The sequence below is a fragment of the Cricetulus griseus genome, chromosome 2 (genome assembly GCF_003668045.3).
Source record: "Cricetulus griseus strain 17A/GY chromosome 2, alternate assembly CriGri-PICRH-1.0, whole genome shotgun sequence".
NCBI classification, from domain to species: Eukaryota; Metazoa; Chordata; class Mammalia; order Rodentia; family Cricetidae; genus Cricetulus; species Cricetulus griseus.
In genome coordinates this window covers 191,773,358-191,800,983 of record NC_048595.1, presented here as the reverse complement: position 1 = coordinate 191,800,983, position 27,626 = coordinate 191,773,358, and the positions used below count along the sequence as shown (strand labels likewise).

General features: G+C 39.1%; 1 protein-coding gene across 1 annotated transcript in view; it reads right to left on the bottom strand.

Annotated features, from left to right (window-relative positions):
• Positions 1–5,543: 5,543 nt before the first annotated feature.
• Pggt1b (protein geranylgeranyltransferase type I subunit beta) overlaps positions 5,544–27,626 on the bottom strand; it is a 35,810-nt gene continuing 13,727 nt past the window's right edge. Inside the window, exons 4-9 of the mRNA XM_027400855.2 lie at positions 27,380–27,531; positions 26,177–26,309; positions 19,450–19,495; positions 13,791–13,975; positions 11,763–11,871; positions 5,544–9,711 (exon numbers count right to left, since the gene is read on the bottom strand). Of these exons, the coding sequence (XP_027256656.1) occupies positions 9,530–9,711; positions 11,763–11,871; positions 13,791–13,975; positions 19,450–19,495; positions 26,177–26,309; positions 27,380–27,531 (807 nt within the window). The 3' untranslated portion in view covers positions 5,544–9,529. The remainder of the gene's footprint in view (positions 9,712–11,762; positions 11,872–13,790; positions 13,976–19,449; positions 19,496–26,176; positions 26,310–27,379; positions 27,532–27,626) is intronic.

Genomic DNA, 27,626 nt, shown 5'->3' with positions numbered 1-27,626 from the left:
AAAGAGGCCTAATTTGGAGCAAAGACACCAGAGTATTAGGACTGAGAAATTAGAAGTAGCCAGAAATATATCTTGGCAGGCCATGCTAAACCAGCAGAAGATAGTCCAGGAGGCACCAAGAGAGGGCCACAACAGTAATCTCTGCAGAGCACCCCCTGCCCTACAGTGGATAATACATATTAAACAGCAAGGAGAAAGAGACTAAAATTGTTAGCTAACACATTTAAAAGGTCCCTCGCTAACCTTCCATAAAAAAGAGTAAATGAACACTGGGCATATTAGAGAAATAAATATCTCATTTGTTTACATATTTGAGTATTCACTACATTTTCTGCCCTATTACCACAGACTCATCATACTAGCTTTTGGGGGATGGGAGTAAAAAAAACTATTGAATTATTAAATTTGAGTTTACTGTTGAATACAACCCCCATTTTCTAAATATAAAACTTACAAATAGTTATTGCTCAAGCTACTTTTCCTGAATCTTGAATTTCAATATGCATCAGATCCAGTCAGAATCTGGTGAAAACAGACATCTGTCACCCTGTGCAGTCTCCTAGTCACCAGAAGCAGGAAACCTGATCTTATGAGATGTTCCAGATGGATTCACCATTTACTCACTGGCCTTTCCTAGTAACCCCAAGATGATTCACCCTGTTGTTGCTGCTGATTCCCTCACTGGTGTTAGAACCAGTGTTTCTAGGCTTCAGTTGCTGACTTAGAACCAATGGCTCTCCAGGAAGCTTCCAGGCTTCTGGCTCCACATTGGGACGATTGAGGCATGAGTCTCTTAAACTAAGCAACTACCAAGTCTCAGCCCCTCAGGTGTGAGACATCTACTGTTGCTATTTCAACACAAACTAACTTAATTCTTTACACATTTATTTATTAAGGGGGGGGGAAGTAGGAGTACTTGTTAATTTTGTTCCAGGTGATGTAAATGCTTCTGTCTGTAAACCACACATTAGGAATCACTGTTCTAAGTCCTATTAGAGACAATTTTCTGATCTCAATTTACAGGCATATAAGCTCAGCATTCGGTATTACACACACTTACCAGAATATGTTACTGTGTATTTGTAACAAGGGGTTACCATTCTCCCCCACCAGAACAAACTAAAAACTGACAGATTCCAATGCAGCAGAAGCTATCTATGCACAAGCCTAGTATCTTGGTGAGTTAATGCACAGTTTGTACAGGACAATTTAACAGTAAGTACCAATATTTTTTTAAACACATATCCTTGGGCCCAGAAATTTATTTTGTGGGAACCCTGCAGAAATCATTCAGTGTTTATAGGAACATGCTTAAGTTAGAAACAAACTAAGGGCCCCTTAGTAGAATGCTGGTCTAGCAGGACAAAGCCCTAAATGCAATCCCTAGCACTAAGGAAACTGGGCATGGTGGTATAGGCCTGTAATCCCAGCAGCTCAGAACCAGAGGCATGAAGATCAGAAGTTCAAGGTTATCTTCAGCTGCACAGACAATTTGAGAACAGCCTGGAATACTGAGGGGGGAGGCGCGGGAAGGAAAATTAATAAAATAAGTACTGAGTCACAAAAGAGATTGTATGAAGGATTACATTGCAGAGAGCTGCATGGAGCCGCACCTTAAAGATGGCGCTGGCTCCCGCCCTCCGCGATCCCGAGAGCGAGCGCTCTCTTAGAAAAACAACTCCATATATGGCTAAGGCCAGATGATCGTAAGCTGCTTGCATATGCATGGACCTATGGACGGTGCCCACGTGGCAATCCAGGGTTGGTAGTCCATGCCTACTTAAGTGCTGGGAGAGGCTTGCCCGGGGAGAGAGATCGCTGTTGAAAAAAGTCCTGAATAAACTGCTTGCAAGAAGAGCTCCGGTGTTGCATTATCCTTGCTGGTCGAGGCGGTCGTGACATTACATGAGTATTTCTGTAGTCTAACCACTGTATAGTTTTTATGACATGTTCGGTGAAAAAAAATCTACAAGAAAATATCATTTGTGGATAGTCTACTGTGGTACTCAACTGCTGAAATGTAAACTATAAGTTTCTATTAGTGTTCTAGGAAGCTACTCAAGTGCACTTATCAAACTGATTATCTCAGCCACAGTTTTCTTCATTCCTCATAGAACTCATAAAATCTATCGAATTCCCCTGACATGTTCAAAAAGGATGAAATGAGGGGGAAGACCGGCTATGAATCTTAGCCATCAATGTATCTTTCAGTTTCAGTTTTACATGCCTTTCATGGCAGTGCTGGGATGGAATCCGGAGCCTGCATGCTAAGTACATGTCCTACTGCTGCCCTACATCCCTCGCCTTTACACACTCTTAAGACAACAACAACAACAACAACAACAACAACTATATTTTGTATTAGATAGTCCTGTAAAACCATATACCACCTTCCAAAATGAAGACACCATGTATGCACAGACTATTACCTCCAGTTATGTCAGAAAATGCCACATAAACTTTTAACAAGTGTAAGTGTCCTTAATTCAAGTCAAGCTTTAATGAAAAGTTACCAGACCACTAGGGAAACAGTAGAAAGGGGCCAGAGGGTGGAAGATAAACACCCCAGTTAAAGAAACATTGCAGACTGAAAAAATAAACATAGAAAGCAGGTGTTCTAGTACTAACACCATTACTGGTAATACAGACCTAATGTCCGTCACTCAGAAACTGGACCTTAGATTAAACTGCAAGATGAGGACAAGGAACTAAGCCACCAGTCTTTCCCAATGCCACAGAGAAACTAGCTAGCAGATTATTTTCGCAGAAGCCTTGGAAGCACGACTTTCTTAGGAAGCAATGTGCCAAGAGCTACCAGAATTTAAAATGTGCCAAAGTTTGTCCCAACAATTCCATATCCATAAACTTACCCAACAGGGAGTGTGAAAATACATTCTCTCAAGCATCTTACAGCAACATATTTGTAACTGTGAAAAACAAGTCACCAATAATGACAACTTAGGCACCTGTTAAAATGCACGTCTTAAAAGACATCCGTGTCACTGAATGACTAAAAACTTAAAATACAAAATATACAGTATCTTGGTGCATAGTACAACATGCAAAGCTTTCAGATAGATGAAACTATACATTCTTCAAGAACGTATAAATATGTGAACAATTACACAGAGTTACTTAGGTAACTAGGTACTTAGTTTCCTTTCTCATTGACTTCAGATGTTGCCTTTATTCCAATGTGCTGCTGGGACTATTCTAACATTTCATTCCCCTTGTTTATCTGACTATTACTTAATACCAAATTTTTGGTTCACTTAGCAATATATTACAAACATCATTGTGTCTTTAACATTTGTATAGTAAGTATCACACTATATGAATGTACCATGAACAATGTCTTTTCTTCTATGACTTATACATTGGAAGATCCTTGAAGCACATAATTTATGTGCTTAATCTAAATTTGTAGTTATGAAATTGTCTGAGCGAAGCGTGTGTGTATTTAATTGATAACTTTTGCCAACACACTCTGGCAGGGCTGCTTTCTTCTCACTTTCTCAGTTTTAATGGCTGGTCTAATATGTTCTCTCAAGTGAAAACAAGCATAGTATTTATTGCAGTGGCATTACATTTACAAACTAACCCAAGAAAGTTGTTTTGATGCTGTCTTCCTATTAACAATAAGGCACATTCTTGTTTGAGTCTATTGTCTTCCAAAAGTTTTCTTTTTCCAAAACAGGACTTTCTTATGTAGGTATTTAAACATGTCTGAATGAGTTCATACATGAGTCTTTTCTATTCCAGCAATCAGAGACCTTGAGGTATGTCTTCTAAATGGTTTAGGTTTATGTAGATATATTTGTGAAGTCTTTTTTTTTTTTACTAAACATTTTTATTGAATTGTATTTACACACACAGAACAATACACAAAGCACGACTGATGGTACAGCTTGGTAAATACTCATAAAATGAATGCACCTATGTAACCAGCACCAGAGAGCCCTTGTATTCTTTTCTAGGGCAAAGAAGCCAAGTAAGACACAGTGTACACCACACAGTTGCAATTATAGAAAGTTCACAAACAGTGGACCTAGCTGGTGACCAAGCCAGCTCTGTAGCACTTATGTTTGGAGAGGGAGGAGGTGGCTGAAAGAGGTGATTTCTGACAACACTTGGCTCAATCTTATAGAACTATGGAAATGCAGTCCTTATGCAGCCTGCACATTAACTACTGCTGCTAATTAAGTTCTTTTATGGTTTGGTGTCTCAACAAATTGCTTTGGGTTTTTCAAGTGATCCTATTTGCCAAGTTTGGACTCTTCCTGATTCATGTCTTTGCTCTAAGTTGCTTGGCTGAAAGTTCTCGTGTGGTGTTACGTAGTAAAGGAGACAGTAGGCAGAGTCTTGTTTCAGCTTTGTAAGAAAGGCTCTTTGGATTCAATGGTAGGATGCTTGCCTCTATGGTAGAGAGCAATGTTAGGAAACTGTATCATTTTCTTATATGAGTGCTTAACTCTATCAAATCAAATGCCTTTTCTTTAACACTATATTAAGATTGTCTAGAACTGAATTATCCTTGCATTCCTAATACAAACTCAACTAAGCCATGATTTTATTCCCTCTTCCAAGTGCTACTGGGTTGTGGGCCTAACAAATCACTAATTTGTATTGATATTTATGTTTGTGTTTGCAGGCATGTGGAGGCCTGAGATCAACCTCAGTTGTTCTTCAGCTTTTTATGTTAGGTTTTAAATTTATTATTATTTGTGTGTATGGGCACATGTGTCATGCATGCATGAGGTCACAGGACAACTCCATGGAGTTGGTTTTCTCACTCCACCTTTACATGGATTCTAAGAAATCTAATTCAGATGGCCAGGCTTGTGTAGCAAGAGCCTCTACCCACTGAAACAGCTCACCTGCCTCACCTTACTCTCTAAACAGGGGTCCTCACAGGATTTGGGGCTCATCAATTAGGTGGGTGGCTAGCCATCAAGCTCCAGTTAGCTGTTTCTCAATGCTGGGAACAAGTGCTCAACATCAAGCCCAGTTTTTCCCTTGGGTGCTGGGGATCAAATCCAGGTCTTCATGATTAAGTGGCAAACACTAAAAGAACTATCACCAGACTGTGGGGTATTAGCAAGCCTTAATGGCCTAGAGCTTCCCTTTTTTTGGCATAATCGTTGTTGTCTTTTTAAATTAATGTCATTATACCAACTCTACAAAGTAAACATTTGAAACATTTTCTTTTATTTAGTAATTTAAGATTTCTAGCCTCTAGAATTATTAAAGCATAGTTGAGATTCTTCAGTCTTACAGGATTGTACAATAGTCTTTTATTTGCATTTCATTATGGTAGTTGTATTCTCTGCATTCAATTTTATCAATTTGCATTTTTCTCTAAAAACTACACCTTTAAGACAAGTGGGAATAAATCAGTGTGTTTAGTGCCCTTTCCCTTGTCATTTAAGTTTCCTACATGCTCCTCCTGTGTCTTAAAAGGCTCGATGATGGGTTATCTCCCTGAGCATCCTTGCCATGCCAGAGCAGGGGCTTCTACATTTCTTACCTTTAGATTAATTGCCTTTTGCTTTTATCTTTCTGCCTACTTCCCCTGCTTGATTTTATTTTGTTCCCTGCTTCAATTCTGAGACCATGTGTGTCACCAAAAACACTCCATGCTGCTGTCACTGACTTTTTAGGTTTCAGGGGCCTTGGTTGGGTTTGCTCTTGTCTGTGCAGACACCGCTCTAACTTTGGGAACAGAATGCTCACCTGCTCTTTTCTTTAAATCATTGTTTAAAATGTTCTAGGAAATGGCTCCATCTTCCCAGCACCCTTCCTTGCTGTGATTGAAATGATTGCGTATGCCTGCATTTATGCATCTGTGTCTACAGGCCTTTCCTCTCAGCATTTATTTTAGCTATCTCTCCTTTATGTGCATGCCTATCCTGTCTAGTTTTGATTCTAATTCTAGTCATTTCTACCCAGTGCTGTGCTTTACCTCATTAATTTCAAAAGGTACATAGTATCAGGCCAGACTGTTCTATCTATTATTATCAACACACCTTCCACTGTCCCACGCTCACTGACCACTGACAGGATGCTGTAGAGTGCTTCCGAGTTTCAACCTTTATTTTCACGTGGGCCCACTGCCCTCTGTAGTGAGAACAAGGCAACACCACAGTTTCCCAATCTGCAGGGCTTCAGAACCCAGCTGCTTTCTTCCCATATCCTCTGCACAGAAGGGGAAACACTGTGGGCTGAAACCATGCAGGTCACATTTGTTCTTTCACTTGTATTCTGAGGCTCACAGGCATACCACCTGTCACCTACTTTTGCAATGACTGTGGCTATACTTGATATTCCTTCTCTTACTTATGGGCAAAGTTAAAAAACTACTCTGTTGGCAGCATCTTCCTTCAGTTTAAACCCTGTTAAGATTTCTATTGTACAAGAGATTTAAAAAAACTTTTATCATCATATGAAACTATAATTAGAAACCTGTTGTATGCAAAGTGCTTTTATATATTATCTCATTTAATCCTGAATCAGCCTAGTGAAGGAAATTCTATTCTTTCTATCATTTTACTAACAGGGGAATTGGGTCCAAGTTCATGACACAATGGGCAGATAGGTGGTTTAAACCTCAAATCATCTTGCTTCAGATGACCTCCTCATCCCTCAGTTTATCAAATACTATCAGGTCTGACATTTCAAATTATGAACATTGTCAGCAAAATTTATATTCAGACTTTATTACTAATACATACCTATTTAAAAACCTAATAAAAAACAAGTATTATAGGTCAAACCTAAATCTTGACCTAATATTGATAAATAAATGTGTCTTGCTACCACTCTTCTACAGTACAGTAAGAGGAGGCTGGCTGAGGGACAGTGCTGCACTTCGGAACTTCATGTTTCTCCTCTTACTGTGCCACTACCACCAGAGAACATGTGCAACGCTGCTTAGAATTTATTTTAGTAATAAATATCTTCATAGACACAACTATTTAGGAAAAGCTAGAAACAGTTCTCCATACTTCAAAACAACTCAATCTTTTTTGGTAGATAATGTTTCTATGAAACACAAACATTCACTGGTCAATAAAGTGTCACACAGAACCTTGCCTCTTAGAGTTATTACAATTATTCTGCTATTAATATTTCTTTGCCAAAAATTACTTTAAGGAGTTTGAAAATATAAATTACTTTTATTTTATAAATCTTCTATTTATTAATAACCAATTTTCTTAACTTCTAACTAACAGTTGGCAGCAACTCAGGAAAAACACTGACTCCCGATATACACCTAGTGCATTTTCATACATGCTATCTCAGGTCTTAATGTGTAACAGATAACTCAGTTGGAAACAGGATTGCTGTTATTTGCTTAGATTTAAACAGAAGCAACTGGAATAACTTGTGGGAGGATAACATTTGTTGGAAAGCTTTTCTCTCCACCACTGGAAGATTTACTTCTAATGAGGATTTGGTTGGCTTATTAGTTTTGGGGCCAAAGATCAAAGCCAGGGAGCGCAGGGCCTCATGCTACCAGGCAGTGAGCTAGACTCCCAGCACTGTTTTATTTGACTTTGCAGACTCAATTCTAAAATTAAGCATGCCCATAAGTGATGTATTGTTTTTAATCATCTGCCGGGTTTCCCTTTACAAGTATTTTTATTTAAGAAATGTCTCTTTAGTTTAGGAAATAATGAAAATGCTATTATCTACCCAGTGACACTAATAATTTAGTTTTTACAATGATGTCTGTAGATTAATAATACAACTTTTATTACTAGCAAGGTTAACACACCTATTTCTTCTAGTGAAGATATTTCCTCTTGTCACCAAGTCATGGATGTGATTTATTGACAAGTGATTGCTAACAAAGGATTTTACACCAGCTTTTGGTTGTCAGTTCACAGAATTGAGACAATAAAACAAGACAATGAATAAGTGAAACCAGTTTATCTCCTCTAGATGGATATATTTCCCTCCCACTTAGCCAAAAATATAAAAATATAAATGACTATGTATACTTCAGTGGTTCTGTTTGTATTTAAAGAATTATCAAACTTGAAAACATTAGAAAATTATTTACAGGTTGAGTATCACTATCCAAAATGCTTGGAGCCAAAAGTAATGTTTCAGATTTTAGATTCTGTTTTCAGATTTTGGAATACATACACACTTTACCTTGTGCATTTATTTCATACACTTTACTCAGTAGTTTCAAGTAGTTTTATACACTATTTATAGTGTCCCTGAAATTCATGTGTGACCTGCTGCATGAAATGGTGGAATTTTCCAATTCTGTCATACTGTCCATCAAAAAATTTAAGATTCTGAAGCATCTCAGATAATGGATTTTATTATTTTTGTTGCTACTGTTCCCCCCCCCCTTTTTTTTTCTTTTTCAGAACAGGTTCTCTCTATGTAGCTCTGGCTAGCCTGGAACTTATTATGTATACCAGGCTGGACTTGAACTCACAGAGATCTGTCTGCCTCTGACTCCAGAGTGCTGACCTTAAAGACATATGTCATTCACTGTGCCTGGCCCAGATATTGAATTTTGGATTAAGGATGCTCAACCTGGAGGATGGAGGATAAAGCAGCTAACTATAGTGGCTACAAAACACTGGGGGGAAAAAAGAGAGAGAGAGAAAGAAAATATCCAACCAACTAAAAAGAACTCAGTTGTAAAAACCATATAATTTACAGTGTTATGAACCTCAGAACCATATAATTACAGTGTTATGAACCTCAGAAGAATAGAACACTGAGTGTCTTTTTTCTAGATAGCAAAGATTATTTCCTCTCTTGTCCCTGACAAAAGGCAGCCAATGATTTGGGATTAAAACAAAACACAACAGGTACTCACCCAAGGGACCTCTTACAATGACACACAACCCAGAACCGTCTCATTCATAATTACACAGTTCAATTTCTTCTCCCTCAATTATGTAGTACTCTCTCTCTTTAGAAAACTATAGTATTAGTTAAGCCTATTTTTTCTTACTATGAACTTTTAATTTCATCTGTATAAGTTACACAAGTCTACTTGGCACATCTTAAGAATAACACAAAATATGTTATTCTTGAAGAAAACTGAGACCATCTATTTTTAAAGAATAATCCCAGATACTTAATTCAATAAAGCAAATCTTACCATCAGCAGTAGAGATTTTTAAGTGATCACTAAATGTTCACCTGAAGATCATCAATGCCATATGAAGTGTAAACTTGAATATTTGTGTCCATTTTGTAAGCCAGAACTTGTACTGAAGAGTTTTAAGAAGATGACCTACATATATATAGTAAATCTGCCCCAAGAAACTTCTCAAAAACACAGTATAAACATTTAAGAGTCCTGCTGAGGTCCAAATTTCAACAAGGATTTTCTTGAAATCCAGTACAGTGGTCAAGGCTCAAGACCACATCCTGCATTGTTAGCAGTACAAGCTTTGACTTAAGACTACTCCTTAGAAAAGAGCACACTTGGTTACACATGGCTTTTAACCTTGAGCTACAGTTATGCTACAAGCCCATTCATCCCCAGGGTCACTCAAGTGGAAATGCGGACACTCTCCGGGAACTCTTCAGAGTCCTTGGTCTTCCAGCTTTGATGGAGATCTCGGAGGCGCTCAGAAGTCCGTGTGCTTACGTTCAGAGCAGGATGAACCTTACAGATCCCACTCTCCTCCATTAGGGACAAGCCGCAGATCCCAAAGTACGCGTGCAAAGCATCTGAAAAGGTATTTAGATCTATGATCAGCATTCTCACTTGCACACACTGCAAAGTGTCCACAGCTAATCACTACATTAAAAAATACTACTTTTTTGAAAGAACTAGTCCTAATTTCAAGTACCATTTTAAAAAGTCAATCAAAATCATGTATTGTATTAGTGAAATTACTATTAGAGGTGTTAGTATTCAAGCATCTTTATTGGCCTGACCTTGGGGTTCTGACAGGATACACCCTCAGCTGCAGCCACATTCCATTTTAAAGGCACTCTGCCCACCTCCCATTTTTTCTATTTTTCTCTCTGTGTCTGTTCCTTTCTGTCTCTGCTTCTCTGCCTGTCTCTGTCTCCATCCCTCCTCACCTCTCTCTTCTCTTCTGCTGCTCCTGTCTCCAGAGACTGGCCGCCTCCCTCCATTCTCTCCTTTTCCCATTCCCTTCCCCCTAATAAAAACGCCTCAACATGAGCTCTGTTGCACGGTGTCTTGTGTCTTTCTCATGCCACTTTTTAAATTACAACAAGAGGAATACATCACATGACTTTCTTGCCTATGGTCTCTAAGGATCTGAATAACAATGCCTTCTGTGAACTACAAAATATAAAGAAAAAAAAAGAATTTACATTCTAAAAGAAAATTTGTCTTTCATTTTCAATTTTGTTTTCATGGTGCTAAGTGCACCCAGAGCCTACCAAATGATTAGTACACCCTTCACCACCGAGCTATAACCAGAGTCCTAGAAAGTTTTCTAAAATGAAAACAAAACAGCAGCAACACCTGCTCTCCCACCCGAGCTTTATCCCAACAGTTCCTACACATACACCATCATTGTATGGAGTAAACAATGTCTAAGCATACACCAACACTGTGTGGAGTCAATGGAACTCCTAAGTATATACCATCACTGTGTGTAGTCAATGCAGTTCCTAAGTATACACCAACACTGTATGGAGTAAACGGAACTCCTAAGTATACACCAACATTGTGTGATGTAAACAGAGTAGAGTCCACCTGGAGAGCTGTGCCATTTCCGCCCTGACAGTCCTCACAGACTCACTTTCTACGTGCTGTAGGACTCTTCTGCCCTTCCTAACCTCACTAGTACCCCATTTCCAGGGAGCCACAACCCTCTGCTGAGCAGTCATGAAAACACATGGCCTCTGCCTGCCTGAGAACCTTATATAGACCTCAGAAGTCCTCAGAACTCTGCAGTTACAGGAACACTACAAAAAAAGTTTCATAGCAACCAAGAATACCTTTCTATTTTTGAAATGGCTAGCATTTAAGATCCTAAGAGCTACTAAAGTTCAGAATACCTTACCAGGTCTAACTGTCACAAGCTAAATGTCTCACTTTCCTCTAATTTTTAGAGTAAAAAAATAAAAATTTTCCCTGTTTCTTACAGTTTACTCTAAAATTATAAGTGAAAAAAGCAGTATTAACTTGTTTAGAAATCAGAAATTTTTCAAGGGGGAAAAAAAGGGTAAAAGAAGGGGCTGGAAAGATAGCTCAGCAGTTAAAGAGCACTGGTTGCTTTTTCAGAGTTGCAGCACCCACGGCTCACAACCATCTGTGCCTCCAATTCCAGGGGCTCTGACACCCTTTTCTGCCATCTGCAGGTGCTGCAAGCATGTGGTGTACAGACAAAAATACAGGCAAAATATTCCACACACATAAAGGTGAATAGCAAGGCATTATAACACAAATTGCCTTAAAACTGTCTTAAATATCTTTATGATTTTTATTTTGTGTGCGGGTATGATAGATTTATGGTGTACATGTAGAGATCAAAAGACAACAGAGGGGTTGGTTCTCCCTTTCTACCATGTTGGTTCTGGCAACTTAACCCAGGACACCAGGTCTGGCAGCTGGTGTATTTACCAACTGAGCCATTTCATTGCCCTTTAGACAGTCTTTTACAAAATGTATTAGTTACTGTAACGTGAGAACTGTGGCAATATTTTCTATCAATTATAATTTCTGAAGACATACACTTACCAGATCTACTCAAGAAGTAAAACTCATACTGCTCTAGATTCAAGCCAAATGTAATTACCTGGATGACTGTCTGGCCATTTGGCAAATCCCCCCACAAGGCGATCCTGAGTTGATAAGATGTAATTCCTGTTCTTCTCAAAGTTAGTGTACTGGAAAATTTTCAGAAGCTAAAAATAAAATGACAAAAATTAACAGGCACAAAACTTTTAACTGGCTTGTGGTTCACATTTCAGCTACTGATCATTTGGATAGGTTTTTCTCTAGCTTCGACTCTCAGAGTAAATCTTTGGGGACTTGAGCATTTAAATTAGCCAATTACAGTTATCTTTTATTTTCTTAGCAAGCTCATTAGCAAGAAGATTTAATATTGTCAAGATATGACTTCTACCCAGGCACACCTACAGATTCAGTAAATTCCTACTAAAATTACACACACACACACACACACACACACACACACACACACCAGGGGGAGTGAGAGGGGGGACGATGACATTACTCAGACATAAAAAGGAAATTTTTATATATACAAAATGGATGACTCCTAACATTATGCTATGGGAAATAAGGAAGAAACAGAACAAATGTTGCATGATTGCATTTATAGGAGTGTGATGACTTACAATGTCAACAGACTCTAGAGCCAATTGGTGGCAAATCTCTGGGCGTGTCTGAGAGGAACTATCAAGATTAGGTTAACTGAGATGGGACACCCCACCCTCACCCCTCATTGTGGGCACACTATTTCCCCAGGCTAAGATCTTGGACTGCATAACAGGAGAGCCGAGTGAGCATCAGCACTCACTGCTCTGTTTCCTGACTGAGGACAAATGTGACCAGCCACTCCTGGCTCCTGTGGCCAGGCCCTCCCTAACTCCCAGAACTCTAAGCCTAATCCAGCCTTTCCTTCTTAAATTGCTTTGGTTAGTTTTTATAACAGCATGATGAGATTCCCAGAAATGGTCCATGCAGATAGGGCATAGAACAGTGACTACAGGAGGCTGGGGGAGAGGATAGTGAGACACACTCCTGACAGAGGCAGTGGTGGTTACATATTATTTTGGATATCACTATTATTATTGGATTATATATAAATGGTTAAAGTGCTAAACGTACTAAGCTATAGTTCACACAATGGAAGAAAAGTTCACAGAGCTTGTAACAGAACAACCAGCTTGACAACTCAGAGTCCTGTGACCAAAAGAAAAGACAGTTTGATATTGGGAGTTTCTGGGTGTGATTTAACAGGAAACACCACCATCACTAAATGATACTTAGTGTGGAGAGCAATTATGGCTCATTTTTAGATGTGGTCTTGATACTAGGATGTTTTCTGTAGTTATTTTCACTTAGAAAACATATGCAAGAATTTGCAGAAAACAAAACAAAAGATTGTCTTGAAGTCAACACAGTTCCTGGGAGGAGTGTATATAAAACTGGTGAAGGACAGCTGCTTTGGGATAACCACTACTGAAGCATGAGCAATGCATGGGAGCTCATTACACTATCCACACTATTGTAAGTTATGTCTGAAATTTTCATGACTAAAAAAAGTACAAACATTTTTAAAATGGTATTAGAAGTACACAGATAGGCTATTGCCTTCATTTTAAACCAGTCTCTTTTCAGATTCCTTTCAACCACACATATGAGGTAAACAAGACTTTACACACAAGATGAAAACAAACTCTAGTTATAGTCAGAACACATCACTAAGTGGTTCTTAAGGGGGAAGGCATTTCAAGAAGCAAACGTTGGAGATAACAGCTCAGAGACTTTATGTAGAAGTCCAATCAACGGAATTTGGAAGTTTTAAGCAATACAAACAATAGAAAAGAAAGAAAGAAAGGAAGGAAGGAAGGAAGGAAAAAAGGAAGGAAGGAAGGAAGGAAGGAAAGATTTTAAGTGGATTTCCAGGGAATGTCCTACAATTATCTTTTAAAATTAACTCCCTATTTCTTGGTATGACTTCCACAACAATCCCTGTTCTACGTGCTCTAGTCAGCTTTATTATGGGTATGTAACAAGTTCTAAGCGGGTATAACTACCAAGGGCTTGAGTGCCTCATTTCCATGGCCTCTCTTACCTTTAGAGTTGCTCCCACCCAGAATGAGTAACAGGTGTCAACGGGCTTATTAGGTCTTCCATGGTATCCATTCTGCTGCCTCATTATACACCACCTCTTTATCCTGTTTAGTTCTTTTTCTGAAAAAACTTCTTCCAGTTTACCCATCAGGCACAGTGACGCAATGCCACAAAAGGTGGATCCTCCTGATGATCAAAACACAAACTGTAAACTTCAGCTCAGGTGTCTATGGGCCTATGAGAGCAGTATAAAATATTGGGAGAAGGAGAATGGTCCTGTTAGCTATAGGACAGTGAAATAAAATTTAACAAAGAACTCAAAACACTAAACAGTGAAGTCTCCCATGTCAACTGACAAAACAGAATAAAATTTAAAGTAATTTAAAGCTGTAAAGGACCTTATACTTTTGGGCTTGGACCAAGATCAAGGACTCTGTTCCAAATTACACAATTTACACCAGAATCCCTAAGTCTCGCTTTTAAGTTCCTTTATGTCCACAGGTTCTACATTCAGGGAGGCAACTGAGAATTCAAACCATTTGAAAAACAAATGGCTTCTATACAGACCTTTCTTCTAGCCACTCCCTGCCCAATACAGCAAAACAGTATTTACATGGGGCTAGGCATTGTTGTAATAATAAAAAAAAAATAAAAAAAAAAAAAAAAAAAAGCGGCACTTGAGAGAGAAAGATCCATTCGACAGGGCTCATGTGGAGGAGTTTTTTTATTAGGGGAAAGTGAATGGAAAAAGGGGGGAGGGAAAGGGGGAACACCAGCCTCTGGAGACAGGAGCAGCAAAAGAGAAAAGAGAGGCAGAGAAGAGGGGGGAAGAGAAAGAGGGCGATAGAAGGAGAGTCAGGCAAAGGAGAGGGGAAGGAGGAGGGAGAGTGGGGGGGCAGGGCCCTTTTAAAAGGGAACATAGTGAATGGGCACAGGTGGTACTCTTGGTGGCTGTAGCTGAGGGTATATCCTGTCAGAAGTCCAAGGACAGGCCAGTACAGATGCCTGACTACCAACAATTATTACCCAAGAGATTTAAAGACTGGAGCAGTAGCATAGGTTCTATACAGATCAAACTGACTGTTTAATGGCTTTGTTAGTTTTATGAATTCTACAATGAGCATGTAGTTAACTAGCATGTGGTCAGAGGTAAAGCAGGAAACTAAATAAGCAAATAGTTAACAAGCATGTAGGCAGAGGTACAGATGGAAACTAAATACACAGGCACATTCCATACTTAAGCAACATACCAAAAACAAACAAACAAAAAAAAAATGGTAAGTTCACAAGAGTTAGGTGTTCAAAGGAAATTAAGGCCAAAGATTTAACATTTCTGTTCTGGATTAAGAAGTAGAGATAATTAAAAAGAATCACAGAATCAAATTAATTTATCTGAGCTTCCTATTAGGAAATTTTTTGGGGGGAGATGGGGGTTTCTCTGTGGCTTTGTAGGCTGTCCTGGATCTAGCTCTTGTAGACCAGGCTGGTCTCAAACTCACAGAGATCTGCCTGCCTCTGCCTCCCGAGTGCTGGGATGAAAGGCATGTACCACCACCGCCTGACCCCTATTAGGAATCTTGAGGGACAAAAATTATTTTGGCCACAGCAAACTCAGATAGCTCAATTCTTGCAGAACATATTAAAACTATACCTCAAAGCTTCTGGTAAAATAATGAGATAACATGAGCAGTACACTTGATGATCAAGGTCACCATTTGCCTGGTCAGTCTTTCTGATTACATATCCAGACTAAGTAAAGGACAGAAATGAGACAACAGACTTAGAAAAAGGAGAAAAAGGAAAATCCACAACCCCAACCCAATATTACATATTCAGACTGAGGATAAAGGAATAAACACACGTGAAAAACCCAAAATAGCATTAAGCAGAAACTGACACTTCAAACTCAACTTTCCATGAAAGGGATGGATACAAAGTGCCACTGAGGACAATCAATTAAACACACACTAGTGGCACAAGCATAATGGAGGTGAGCTCAGGAGATAAGATGAAAGAACTCATTTACAGCCTAATAGATAAACATCGACAAATGAAAGTAGAATGAAGCCAGCATTACAGAAATCAGAGAGCTTGTTCAGGGCTGGGTGGGGACAAATGACAATTACACTGGAACAATGAATGGAAAGGTAAAACTCAAACAAAGGAATACAAGCAGAAGCAGGCACAGTGGATCACAGGCCCTAAAGGACGAGCTCCAGTAATCTCTTCACAGCCCAGAATAAGGACTCTGGGATCTGAGCACAGGCAGGCAGTGCTGCTCCAGCACAGCCACTCTACTCCTTTGAGACTCTACTCCAGGCTCATCTGTGAGCAGTGTAATGGCTAATTCTGACTGTCAATTGATAGGATTTGATTGACGTTTCTACATGATTTTAGCTGAGAGGGAAAGACCCACTCTAGTGAGAATACCATTCCACAGTAGCGATCATCTCCCTGCTTCCCACCTGCAGGTGTGACTAGATGTCTCAATCTCCCACCACCACGACTTCTCCATGTGACTGTGCCCGCCCATTACTGAGAGTCAAAACAAACCCCTCCTTCTACAGTTGTTTGTCAGGTACTTTGTCCTAGCAATAATCAACTAGTAAAATAGGTAAAGGCATGTTCCTGTAACAGCTCCTTTTCCTTTTAATCTTCATAGTGGTTTCTGACTGAACCTATCACTTACAAAGAAGCCTGGTAACAGAGGCCTGGCATCCCAATTAAATGAGATGACATGTAAATTATCAAATGATAGCTAACACAGAGCAGTAGTTAAATTAATAAGTTTAACCTTAATGCACAGATCTGAGATTACAAATTGGTGACATGTGGTGACAATCAGTTTAACTAGATAATTAAAAATAAACATTCAAAATGCAGGACCGCTGGCTACTCTGGAAACTCAGTAGATCTGGTAGTAAGTTATTCCATATTCCCACACAGTGCTAACAGGCTTGGAAATGAAGATCATAAGATCATGGCAGCTATGTATGTGTTGCATGTGCATGTATGTATGTATGTATGTATGTATGTATGTATGTATGTATGTATGTCAGAAACTGATGTCTGTCTCCATCAATCTCCATGCTATTGATTGAGACAAGGTCTATCATTAAACTAGGAGCTTCAGGGATCTGTCAGAGTACCTCCAGTGCCAGGGTTACAGGTGCATGACAGACACCATGTCCAGCTTAAACAGGGAGATCTGAACTCAGGTCATCTTCATCATGCTGATATGGCAGGTACTTTACCATCTGAGCCTGACTGAGCCACCTCCCCACTGTGGTTTTGTTAGCAGGCTGAGTGTGGTAGTGATGCCTGTAATCTCAGGACTACAATAGTTGAAACAGAAATAATACATGGCTGAGGTCTGCCAGGGCTAAACGGCAAGAAAACCCAGCCTCAAGAAAATGAACCAGGATTGGGATGGCTCAGTGTATAAAGCATCTGCAGTATAAATGTTAAGATCCCTGGAATCAACACAAGCCTAGACAAGATATCGGGGATCTGTAATCCCAGCAAGTTACAAGGGCTAGTTTGGCTGGTATATATGCTGGTAAACAAGAGACAACAAGGTAGAGTGAGGACCCACAGCTGAGGCTGTCCTCAGATCTCCACAGATTATATGACATGTGTGTGTGTCCATACTTACACACAAGTACACACACAAACTCAGAAATTTAGAGTATGTGTTCTGAGATGCTAAGATGGTATCATAGACCTGCTCAGCAAACGGATGTAAGGGGTTGGCACTGCCCAGTGAACTCAGTGTTGTCTGATAAAGATGATCCTTCAGCTATATGCCAAATGTGCTATAGGCACATCACTGGATAAAACAGGCAAAGTTACCCTGGAAACCGACAGCAATAAACAATACACAAATACAGTTCACTTAGAAAATGCAAATTGTAGAGAGAAAAATAAAACTAAAACAGTGATTAAAGAATGGGTTACATGTATGTGGTTAACCTTAAAGCCATGGAGCCAAGTTAACAGACAATCAGAAGACTTCAATTTCTGGACATGAATTACAATCCATCACTGATGATACTGATGGCTACTGAGGTGAAACCAACTCAAAAGAATGACTAGAGTGATCCAGGAAGCTTTTTCTTCTTGAAAGGATGCTTCAGAGAGTCTGTCATGTTTGGATAGTCCTTCATATCCCACAAAATATAAATAACTGCAATTGCTCCTGTGCCATGAGGTGTCTCCTCACTAGAGTGCTACAGCAACAGGCACCAGGGCCTATCCTTGTAGAATGCTCCTCTTTGCACAACCACATCCCTCCCAATCACAGGGATGAACAGGAACGTCTGTGCTCCTGAAACTAGTCAGCATCTGGACACACATGGATGGAAATTCCTCAAATAATTAAGTGCTTGTTGTTTCACAATGTAAGTAACCGAAATTCACCCACAGATTCTTCCTAAGTCACGTCTCAAGAATGGAAATTCGTAGAAGCCAGATATCAGTCACTGGTCTTTGATGTAAAGTTACAAACACAAAATCCTCAACACAGAATACACTCTATTCAAAGAAGCATTTGACCTGTAAAGAAATGTGTTGGCCATGCATGTCTAAAAAGGTTTAGGGAAAGTTTCCCTTCACATCACCCAATCAATAAATATCCTCTCCCCGCCACTCCCTGCCTACAATTAATCCCCAGTACTGACTGACTGGGAAGGCAGACTTGAATTTACAGTTCTTGACCTCTTTGTTGACTAGTTTTGAAGCAGAACTTTCTTTTTGCAAACCTAGTGTCATAGAATTGGCTCTTATGCATCATAGGAAGTGAATCTTGCTTGGTATCTCTATCACCAGCTACCCTTATACCTATCTGTAACTCAGGCATAGACCGGAACCTTGGTTATCATATTATAATAGGGGGTCAGAGGAAAAGTCAAGACAATTTTCTATACAGAGGACAAAACTTCTCTTTTGTTGATGGGTAAACCCTTAAGAAAATCTAGGAGGCATGGTTACACAGATGGTGTTAGGGCCAAAGCCCTGCTCCAATCATGCTAGCAGAGGGATGGGGACAACAAGTGAACACAGCATAGCACAGCCAGTGATGAGAAACCTCAAGTTCACCTGGAGTCTTCAGCATCTGGGCTGGAGAATGGAAGCCTGATTACTTCTGAATAGAGATTTTGATTTTGAGGGTACATTATTTTTGATGTGCTAACAAACTTAATGGGTACCATCTCACTAGTCTAGTTCTGCCCAAAGTGAGGGAAAATGTGAGACTGGTTCAATAGAAAAATGTCTTGTGATTATCACTAAGGATAATTATATTACGGAAGGTAAATAAAAATTTCTGTGTTCAATATATCTCTTTGGTTTAGGCTTACAATTGTTACACCAATGAAAATAACCTGCTGTTTTCTAGTAATAGCCTAAGAAACAATACCAAGATCTATTCATGCAGTTAACATTTTAACAGATTACTAGAAATCTCTCTGGCTTGAATACTGTCTTAAAGATTAGTGATCTCAGAGGCTCCAAATAGGTAAGTACCACAGTGTCAAAGACAGATGTGGGAGAGTGACAAAGACAGTCATTTTACAGCAAGGGTTCAGACAGTCTGAGACTTTTTTTGTGCTGAAGACAACCCATGCTATTTTAAAACGACACAATCATTTAAGAAGTCTTACCATGAGATTCAAGTCCTGCTCCCTGTGCCAGGCCATTGTCATAAGACTGAAAAAGAAAAACAGTTTAGTTTAATGGAAAAATAATAATTATAATATTAGATAAGTTGCCCAAACAAAGCTAGCTGTTTTGATCTCTTTTATATCTTCTAAAATAGGTACTTCCTCCAGAGAAGACGTGAACATTATGCAGTCTCCATTCTTCTCTTGTTTAGCAGGTGGAACCATCAAGTGCTTTCTTTCACAGAGGTGCATCTGGGAAGTCTGCAGGGCCCACTGCACACTCAGCTGCATCAGTAGCCATCTCCAATCCCAGCCCTGCACACTCATCCATTGCTTAGAACACAAGGACTTCAGCTAGTCTGAGACACTGCCAGCTTACTGAGGATGACAACCAACTAAGTTTCAAGGACCTCATATATCTTCCAAAATCAAAACAATACGATCAATAAAATTTCTACAACTCAACTTTGCAGACATTCCTAAGTTTCAGATTATTTGCCTACAGAAACAGTACCAAATCTCAGCCAACTAGCTCTGATAACCGTTTACAACATCAATGGTAATTTGTGAACAATTCTGAGAGAGAAGGAGGAGGAGAGCTACTGCTCAGTGTAAGACTGATCTGAAGTCACTGCCTAAGAGGGCCGGGTGTTGGTGGCACACGCCTTTAGTCCCAATACTCAGGAGGCAGAGGCAGGTGGATATCTGTGAGTTTGAGACCAGCCTTGTCTACAAGAGCTAGTTCCAGGACAGTCTCCAAAGCCACAGAGAAACCCTGTCTCGAAAAACCAAAAAAAAAAAAAAAAAGATCATCCTAAGAGTAAAAATATGGGCAGTCTTGACTTTGCTCAGTCCCAGGACATATGAGTTCCACTTACCACAGTTCAAATAACAATAAAAAGATTCAAGTTTTCATAAACACAGTACACTAACTGTGAAATATACAAGCTCGCTCTTTAGTCCACAAATCTTTACATAAATAGAAAGTGTATACATCATGATCATGACCAATCATATCATCTTCTCTAAACTTTGTTAATATGTACTTACTGCCTCCCTTCAGTCAACAAGGTTATTTATTATCCCTGTGGGCTGTTAGTGCTGTGCAAATAAAGACGGCCATACTAGCAGCCACAAAGAATGTGCAAGTCAAGTTGGCAATGCTCAGAGGACATGACTTCTGGACAAGAAAGGTAAAAATGGAAGAGATGGGGTCATTTAAGCATCAGGTAATAAAGGGTAACTAAAGAGAAGAATTTAGAGGCCTGAAAAATAATAGAAGACTTCCTTTCTGCCAGGAAAACCATGCAACATACCATGTTTCCCCCACCACCAAATCACTCAAAGAAATCATACTTTGTTGCAATGAAAAAAAGGGATAACCTGGGACTGGAGAGAGAGCTCTGTGATTAAGAGCACTTACAGCTCTTGGAGAGGACCCAGGTTAGATTCCTAGCACCCACATGATAGTTCACAACCATCTGTAACTCCAGTTCTGGGGAATTTGATAGTTCTTATGACCTCCTGAACACACACACTGAACACACACACTGAACACACACACACACACACACACTGAACACACACACACACACACACACACACACACACACACACTGAACACACACACACACACACACACACACACACACACACACACACACACACGTTTTTTCAAAAAGAAAAATGGGCAACCTTGAGCTCTAAATACTTCAAAGAGAAAAAAATTACTAAATGAAATATATCTAGTGTTGTTAGATAAAAACACAGTAAATGAAATGAAAATCCTACTTCTCAGTGTATGAAAACCAGTCTATAAAGACAAGAAACAGACACAAGGACAGAAGGAAATCAGGAAGTTTAACCCAGCACCCAAAACTCAACTGCACATCTACCAACACTGGGAACATGAAAAGGAAATTAGATAGTAAAAACAGAGAGCTGGGGAAATGGCTCGGTCTATAAAGTGCCTGTGTACCAGGACCTGAGTTTGGACCCCAGAACCCACATAAAAGCCAGGCCTAGTGTAGATGCCAGTAATCCCCACACTAGAGTAGGTAATATCAAGAGGGGATCCTTCAGCTGGCTGGGGCCCAGCCTAAGCAATGAACTTCAGGTTCAGTGATAGATGGTATCAAGAGAAAAAGGCAGAGAGCTACTGAGGAAGAATACTCAACATCTATTTCCGCTCCCACACATGTACACACACCAAAACTTACAAGTACATACATATCACACACACACACACACACAGAAGAAAATGACTAATGGTAGAAAGAAATAATAATGTGTTAAATGTTTTAAAGAAAAGAAAAGTAAGAGATTAGCCAGTTGTATAAAGATTACCCAGTTGTGGTGGCACACACCTTTAACCCCAGTACTGAGGAGGCAGAGGCTGGCAAATCTCTGAGTTTGAGGTTAGCCTGGTCTACACAGTAAGTTCCAGGACAGTGGAGTTACAGAGAAACTGTCTCAAAAAGACAAACAAAAACTCCAACAAAACAAAACAACAACAAGAAAAAGAACTGAATTATAGGACTCCTAAGGAACAATTATTTAAAATGAAAACACAAAAAGGGAAAGAGAGAGGCTGGAGAAATGGCTCAGTGGTTAAGAGCACTCAGTGATTATGAGACAAGCTCAAGTTGAGCCCCCAGCACACATCAGGGAGGCTCCCAGTCACCTGTAACTCCAGCTCTAGGAGGATCCAACTCCTCGGACCTCTACGGTCACCTTGTACTTTTGTGCATACAACTCCCCACCCTGCCCCGACACACACAAAATTATAAATAATAAATCTTTTTCTGAAAAAAGAAGGGAAACCAAATAAGGGCAGAAAAAACACAATTAAGACTATGAAACTGATATATGGAGGTACAAGTGGAGCAGAGACGGAGCTCAGTGGTCAAGTGTGCTTGCTTAGCATATACCTGACCCTGAGCTTGATCTGAAACACTACTTTGGTCACACTCAAAAGAAGTAAAATTGCCAGGGAGAAAGTGACTGAAATGAAAGACCAGCAAAGAACACATATAAAATTGAAATACAGAAAGCCAATAAGCAAAGCAGGGCTGGTGACACAGTTCATTGGTAGAAGTGCTTACCTACCATGAAAAACGATCTAGGTTCCAACACTGGAGGTGGGTAGACGGAATATGACAGGATAAAGACAAAGACAAGAAACAGGATTTTTAAAGAAGTATAACATTCTATTGGCAAGGCTAGATGGAAAAGGCACTCTTCTATGGGGGTTAGAATACAAATTGGCTCATCTTACTGAATACATTGTAAGGGCAGTGAGCTGGGCAGTAACAAGAGTATTACTCATAGCCTGGTCCATATGGTCATCTTTGGGAGTTAGGAAACAAAATATAGCTAATAAAATTGCTTATGTACTTAGCTTTTGATCAAATAATTTACCTAAAGGTATCTCTATAATATGTAAAAAGTTAAGCAGAAGTTTATCAATAACAGCACTATTTGTAAGTAAAAAAAAAAATACTCTTAATACAGAATAGTTGTAAATAAAGAATCTTAGAAAAGACCATGTTATATCCACACATTCAAGTAATGCAAAACTGTAAGAAAAAAATGAGGGAAACTCTGTGATTTTTTTTTAAGGCATATCATTCAAATTACCAAAAAAAAAAAAAAAAAAAAAGCAAATTACCAGAAAAGGTAACTGCAGAATTTAATAAATGATGTGTTGTTTATATGTGGGATAGTTATAGCATATTAGACATAATTATGACCTGGTTATGGTTTTCATTTGGAAACTGAGTATTATATAAAGAGATATGATGTGTGTTTAATTGAGAAGGGGTAGACTTGTGATGGCTATTCTTGGTTGTCAACTTGACTAATCTACAATTAACTAAAACCCACACAGCTGCACACACCTGCAAGGGGTTTTTCTTCATTGGATTATTTGAGGTGAGAAGATCTACCCTAAATCTGGAATTGTCTGAGATCAGAAGACCAACCCTAAATCTGGGTCATGCCTTCTGGCGGCAACCCACATAAAAGGACATGGAAGAAGGAAGCTTTCGCTTTTTGCCTGCTCACCCTCACCCTCACTGGTAAGTTTATCCTGTTGTTAAGGCATTACTTCACTGGTATTAAAATATACTTCTTTGGGATTCCAAAGCAGACTGATGACTGCCTGAGACATCTAGCCTCACAGCCACTGAACAACTACCAGATTCATGACCTTCCATCAGGAGACATCCATTGTTGGACTAGCCAGAGCACAGCCTATGTAAGTCACTCTAATGAAACTCACATTTGATATACATATATGTCTAATACAGATTAGGGTACCAGAAGAGGGTTATTGTTTTAATAAGGAGAAATAAAAGGCATATGGATCTTCTCATCAAACAATAATACAGGAAAGCAAAGAGAGAAAACAGTAACAATGTTACCTATAAAGTGAATAGGAACAAGATGGTAGGTTTGGGGGTTAAGAAAGGGTGTTAGATAAAAGGGAAATAAGAAGTTACACTTGTATGAATTTTTTCTTTAATAGTTCTGACATACAGAAACAGGTTAAGTTATACATATTAAGTAAGCAATCCTATATGTAAATAAATAAAGGCCAACAACTTTTTAGGGGATGGGGAGTCTAAATGGAAAATACCTACAACAGGAATTCAAACAGAAATAAATACATCTAACTGCAGCTGGAATAAATAACTTATTAAAGAGGGAAAATAAATAGATCGTATATAGTAAACTAAAAGTTGGGCTTATCTCACAGACTCATGGTTATTAACACACAGACTACTAAAAACACACAGAAGCAGACTGTGTTTGCATGTGTATGTATAAAGGTCTACGTATACATACATATACAACTTTCTTAGCTCTGCTCGATTAGAAAGGCCTAAAAGCAATGATAGCCAATGTTAATAAGCACACTTAGAACCCAGATCCTTGTTTCTTCAACAACGTCCTTCAGTTAGGACCAGGGCTCCTTCAAGAAATGCCTCATTGCAGGTCCAAGGCTAAGAAAAGTAAAAGTTGAAACAGAAATATCTCATACCAGAAAGCAAGAAAGTCTTCAAAGAATGAAGGGAACATGTCAACTGACCCTGCCTGAGAAGGTTCTCAGTGACCAAATATGGAACAACCTGAGCACCAAAATGTAATGCATTTCTAGTTCCAACTATGATAAAACACTTTCACCAAAAGCAAGTTAGGGTTCTATTTCAGCTTATAATTCATCACTGAGGGAAGCCAGGGCAGGAACTCAAGAATGGACCTGAAACAGACACTCTGGAGAAATGTTGCTTGCTAGCTCAGAGGCTCATGTTTCTGGCTTTGTTAAGCAGCTCAGGCCCACATGCCCAGGGTGTGGGGCTGCCCACAACAGGCTGGGTCCTGGGATATCAATTAACAATCAAGACAATCTCCCACAGATACACACCCACAGGCAATCCCTCACAGAAGACAGTTTGTTCAGATGACTCGAAGCTGTGTCAAGTTGACAGCTAAAGCTAACTAGAACAATGTGATACTGAAAGACGATATTCCATTGAATAAAATAACAATCTATAGTCTATAGTATAAATCTTTATTTACAGTGTAAATAAAGAAATGAAGGCTTTTTATAATGGAATTTCCACTTATTATAGGATAGGTACTAGGGTGGGAAAACCATACACACTACAACATGAATGAATAAAAGGTCATGAGATACAGGCTACTTATTCATACTCACACATCTGAATGAAATGCTGAATAAACACACAACACACACACACACACACACACACACACACACACACACACACACACACACACACACACACAGAACCCACTAGTTTTACAGAAAAAACTAGCACACACCATCTTACCCAAATTAATGTGTATCACCCAACCCCTAACATGTTACTTTCCTTTTCCTTTCCTTCCTTTTACACTCTGCACTCTCATTCCTTCCTCCCCTCCCTTGAATTCTCAGCCATCCTCCTGCCTCAGCCTCCTGACAGCTCAGATTATAGAAATGAGCTCAGCTCTTGGCTCTTTTCCCCTTAAAATTCTTAAGGTCTTTTCTTTTTGCAGTCACAAGCTTTTAAACTCTGTGTATTATACATTCAATAAAATCTATGCATAAGGAATTCAGCAGATAGGGGCAGGGGGATCTCTGTGAGCTGAAGGCCAGTCAGGGCTACATAGTGAAACCCTATCTCAAAACAAACAAACAAAAAACCACAACAACAAAAACAGAACAGAAGAAAACATCGATTCATAGTTAAATCAACTCCTCTAAGAGTTCTGACATTCCATTGTGAGATAGTAACAGATCTGCTACAAGTTGGATTAATTAGCCTTAATAGGCTGAAGAACTCTCATCTGAAAATTATCTGTAAATTTCGAATCCTCATAGTTGGGAAGTGATAAGCCAGGAGAACATTCTGCTGCCTCTAGTTTATCCAGAGGTGCAGGAGCAAAAAGCCACCCTGGCTGCGGCCAAGCTCCTTATCACTGCTAGAATAAATTTTATTGTGTAAGACAAACGTTTCTAGTTATCGTCTTTAAAATTAGATTAGAAAACAGATGTAAGCACTAAATTTTAATGGTCAATATGCTCTTTGAGATTATTTCCATATGGTGTTCTGGAAAACAATCCACCAAAAAAACCTAATCTTGTGACTCTTACTTTTAAATCTTGATGAATGCCAGCAATAACCTCAACTAGTCTGGTTGTACCAACATAACTCACCATACTTCTTCTGATGTAGCTGATGGCTTTTTTCATATCCATGCCTGACCAGTTGTTGAGCATATAGCAAATACAGGAAGCACAATACACGAACCTCATATCATTCTCACTGCCTTCAGGAACAGCACAAAAACTGAAAACAAGGATGTGAAGCTGCATTAAGATCATTTACCTCAAGCAGGAACACAGGCTCTGGGTCTTTACAGAAACATCTATTGCTGACTTTCCTCCCACCACATTCTACAGGTAGAAAATGAACCTAAATCATTTATGCTCACCAGTTGTCACTACCCAGACTCTACTATTCAGACTAAGCTGTTTACTCCCACTAAGGGCAGCAGAAAAAGTAGCAAGTAAAACCTCACACATATTATTTGGGAGTAAGAAACTGCTAACTCATGTTTTACTATGTGAAATTTCTCCTAACTGTATATACAGATAATTATTAGTTGATATTGGGTTTCATTACACATTTAGTTTCAAAGAGGTAATACTGTGTTCCTTCCTCTTTATGGCAGTGATCCAGGACAACACCAGATTCCCAAATATCCATTTATTATGTCCCTTATCAAGAGCAGAGTTCTGAAAACACAGACAAGAAAATAAGGATCACAGTGTACAGGGTAGGGATGTAACAGCAGCAAACTTGTCCGCAAGGTCTTTTGATTGGAGACCATGGTTACTACTTCACATTAACAACTTACAACTGTTCGTAACCTAAACTCTTACATAAGCCACCAAGTATCCATGAGCATTAACTTCTCTATTGTTTAAATATGTCCCTCAATGAGCTAGAAAGCAAGCTATCTCACTTTGAACATACTTAATGTGCATTCCTTTCTCTACCATAAGTACTTTCAAGGCTTTTCAAACTAAATAGCTTATTTCAAATTCATCCTGAAGGGTAAATTAAAAAGAGAAAGGAATTCTAATAGAAAGTGAGCTTTATTTTTGTTCATATAAAATGGGATACTTTTTTCATTATGCACTATGTATACAAACATTCTTTTCCATTGTGTGACTGGGGATCTAACCCAGAGCCTTCACACACTAATTATGCACTAACTCTTGAGCTACATTTCCAGTCCTGGATGGTGCTATTAAGAGAATATGATCCTCTACAAATCTACTATAGTATTATATCAGTTTTTTAGTTCCAAATAGTTTTTACTTAAATATAAAAGAAAAATGAAAAGTTCATACCTCCCATCTTCAAGCTGAAGTGCTCTCAAGCCTGCTAAGCAAGCTTCTTTATCTACTCGGCTTAAGTCATCTCCAAGAATAATTAAACATGAAAGGCCAGTGTAGGTCATCGCTATGTGTCCACTGTCATAAGGATGAGCTGTTCCAGGGTTCTAAATCCAAAATTAATACCATGTCAAATTAACTGAAATTTTAAATTGTATTTCACAAATGAGGTTTGGCATGAGGGTTTAGTGAATGTTCTTTA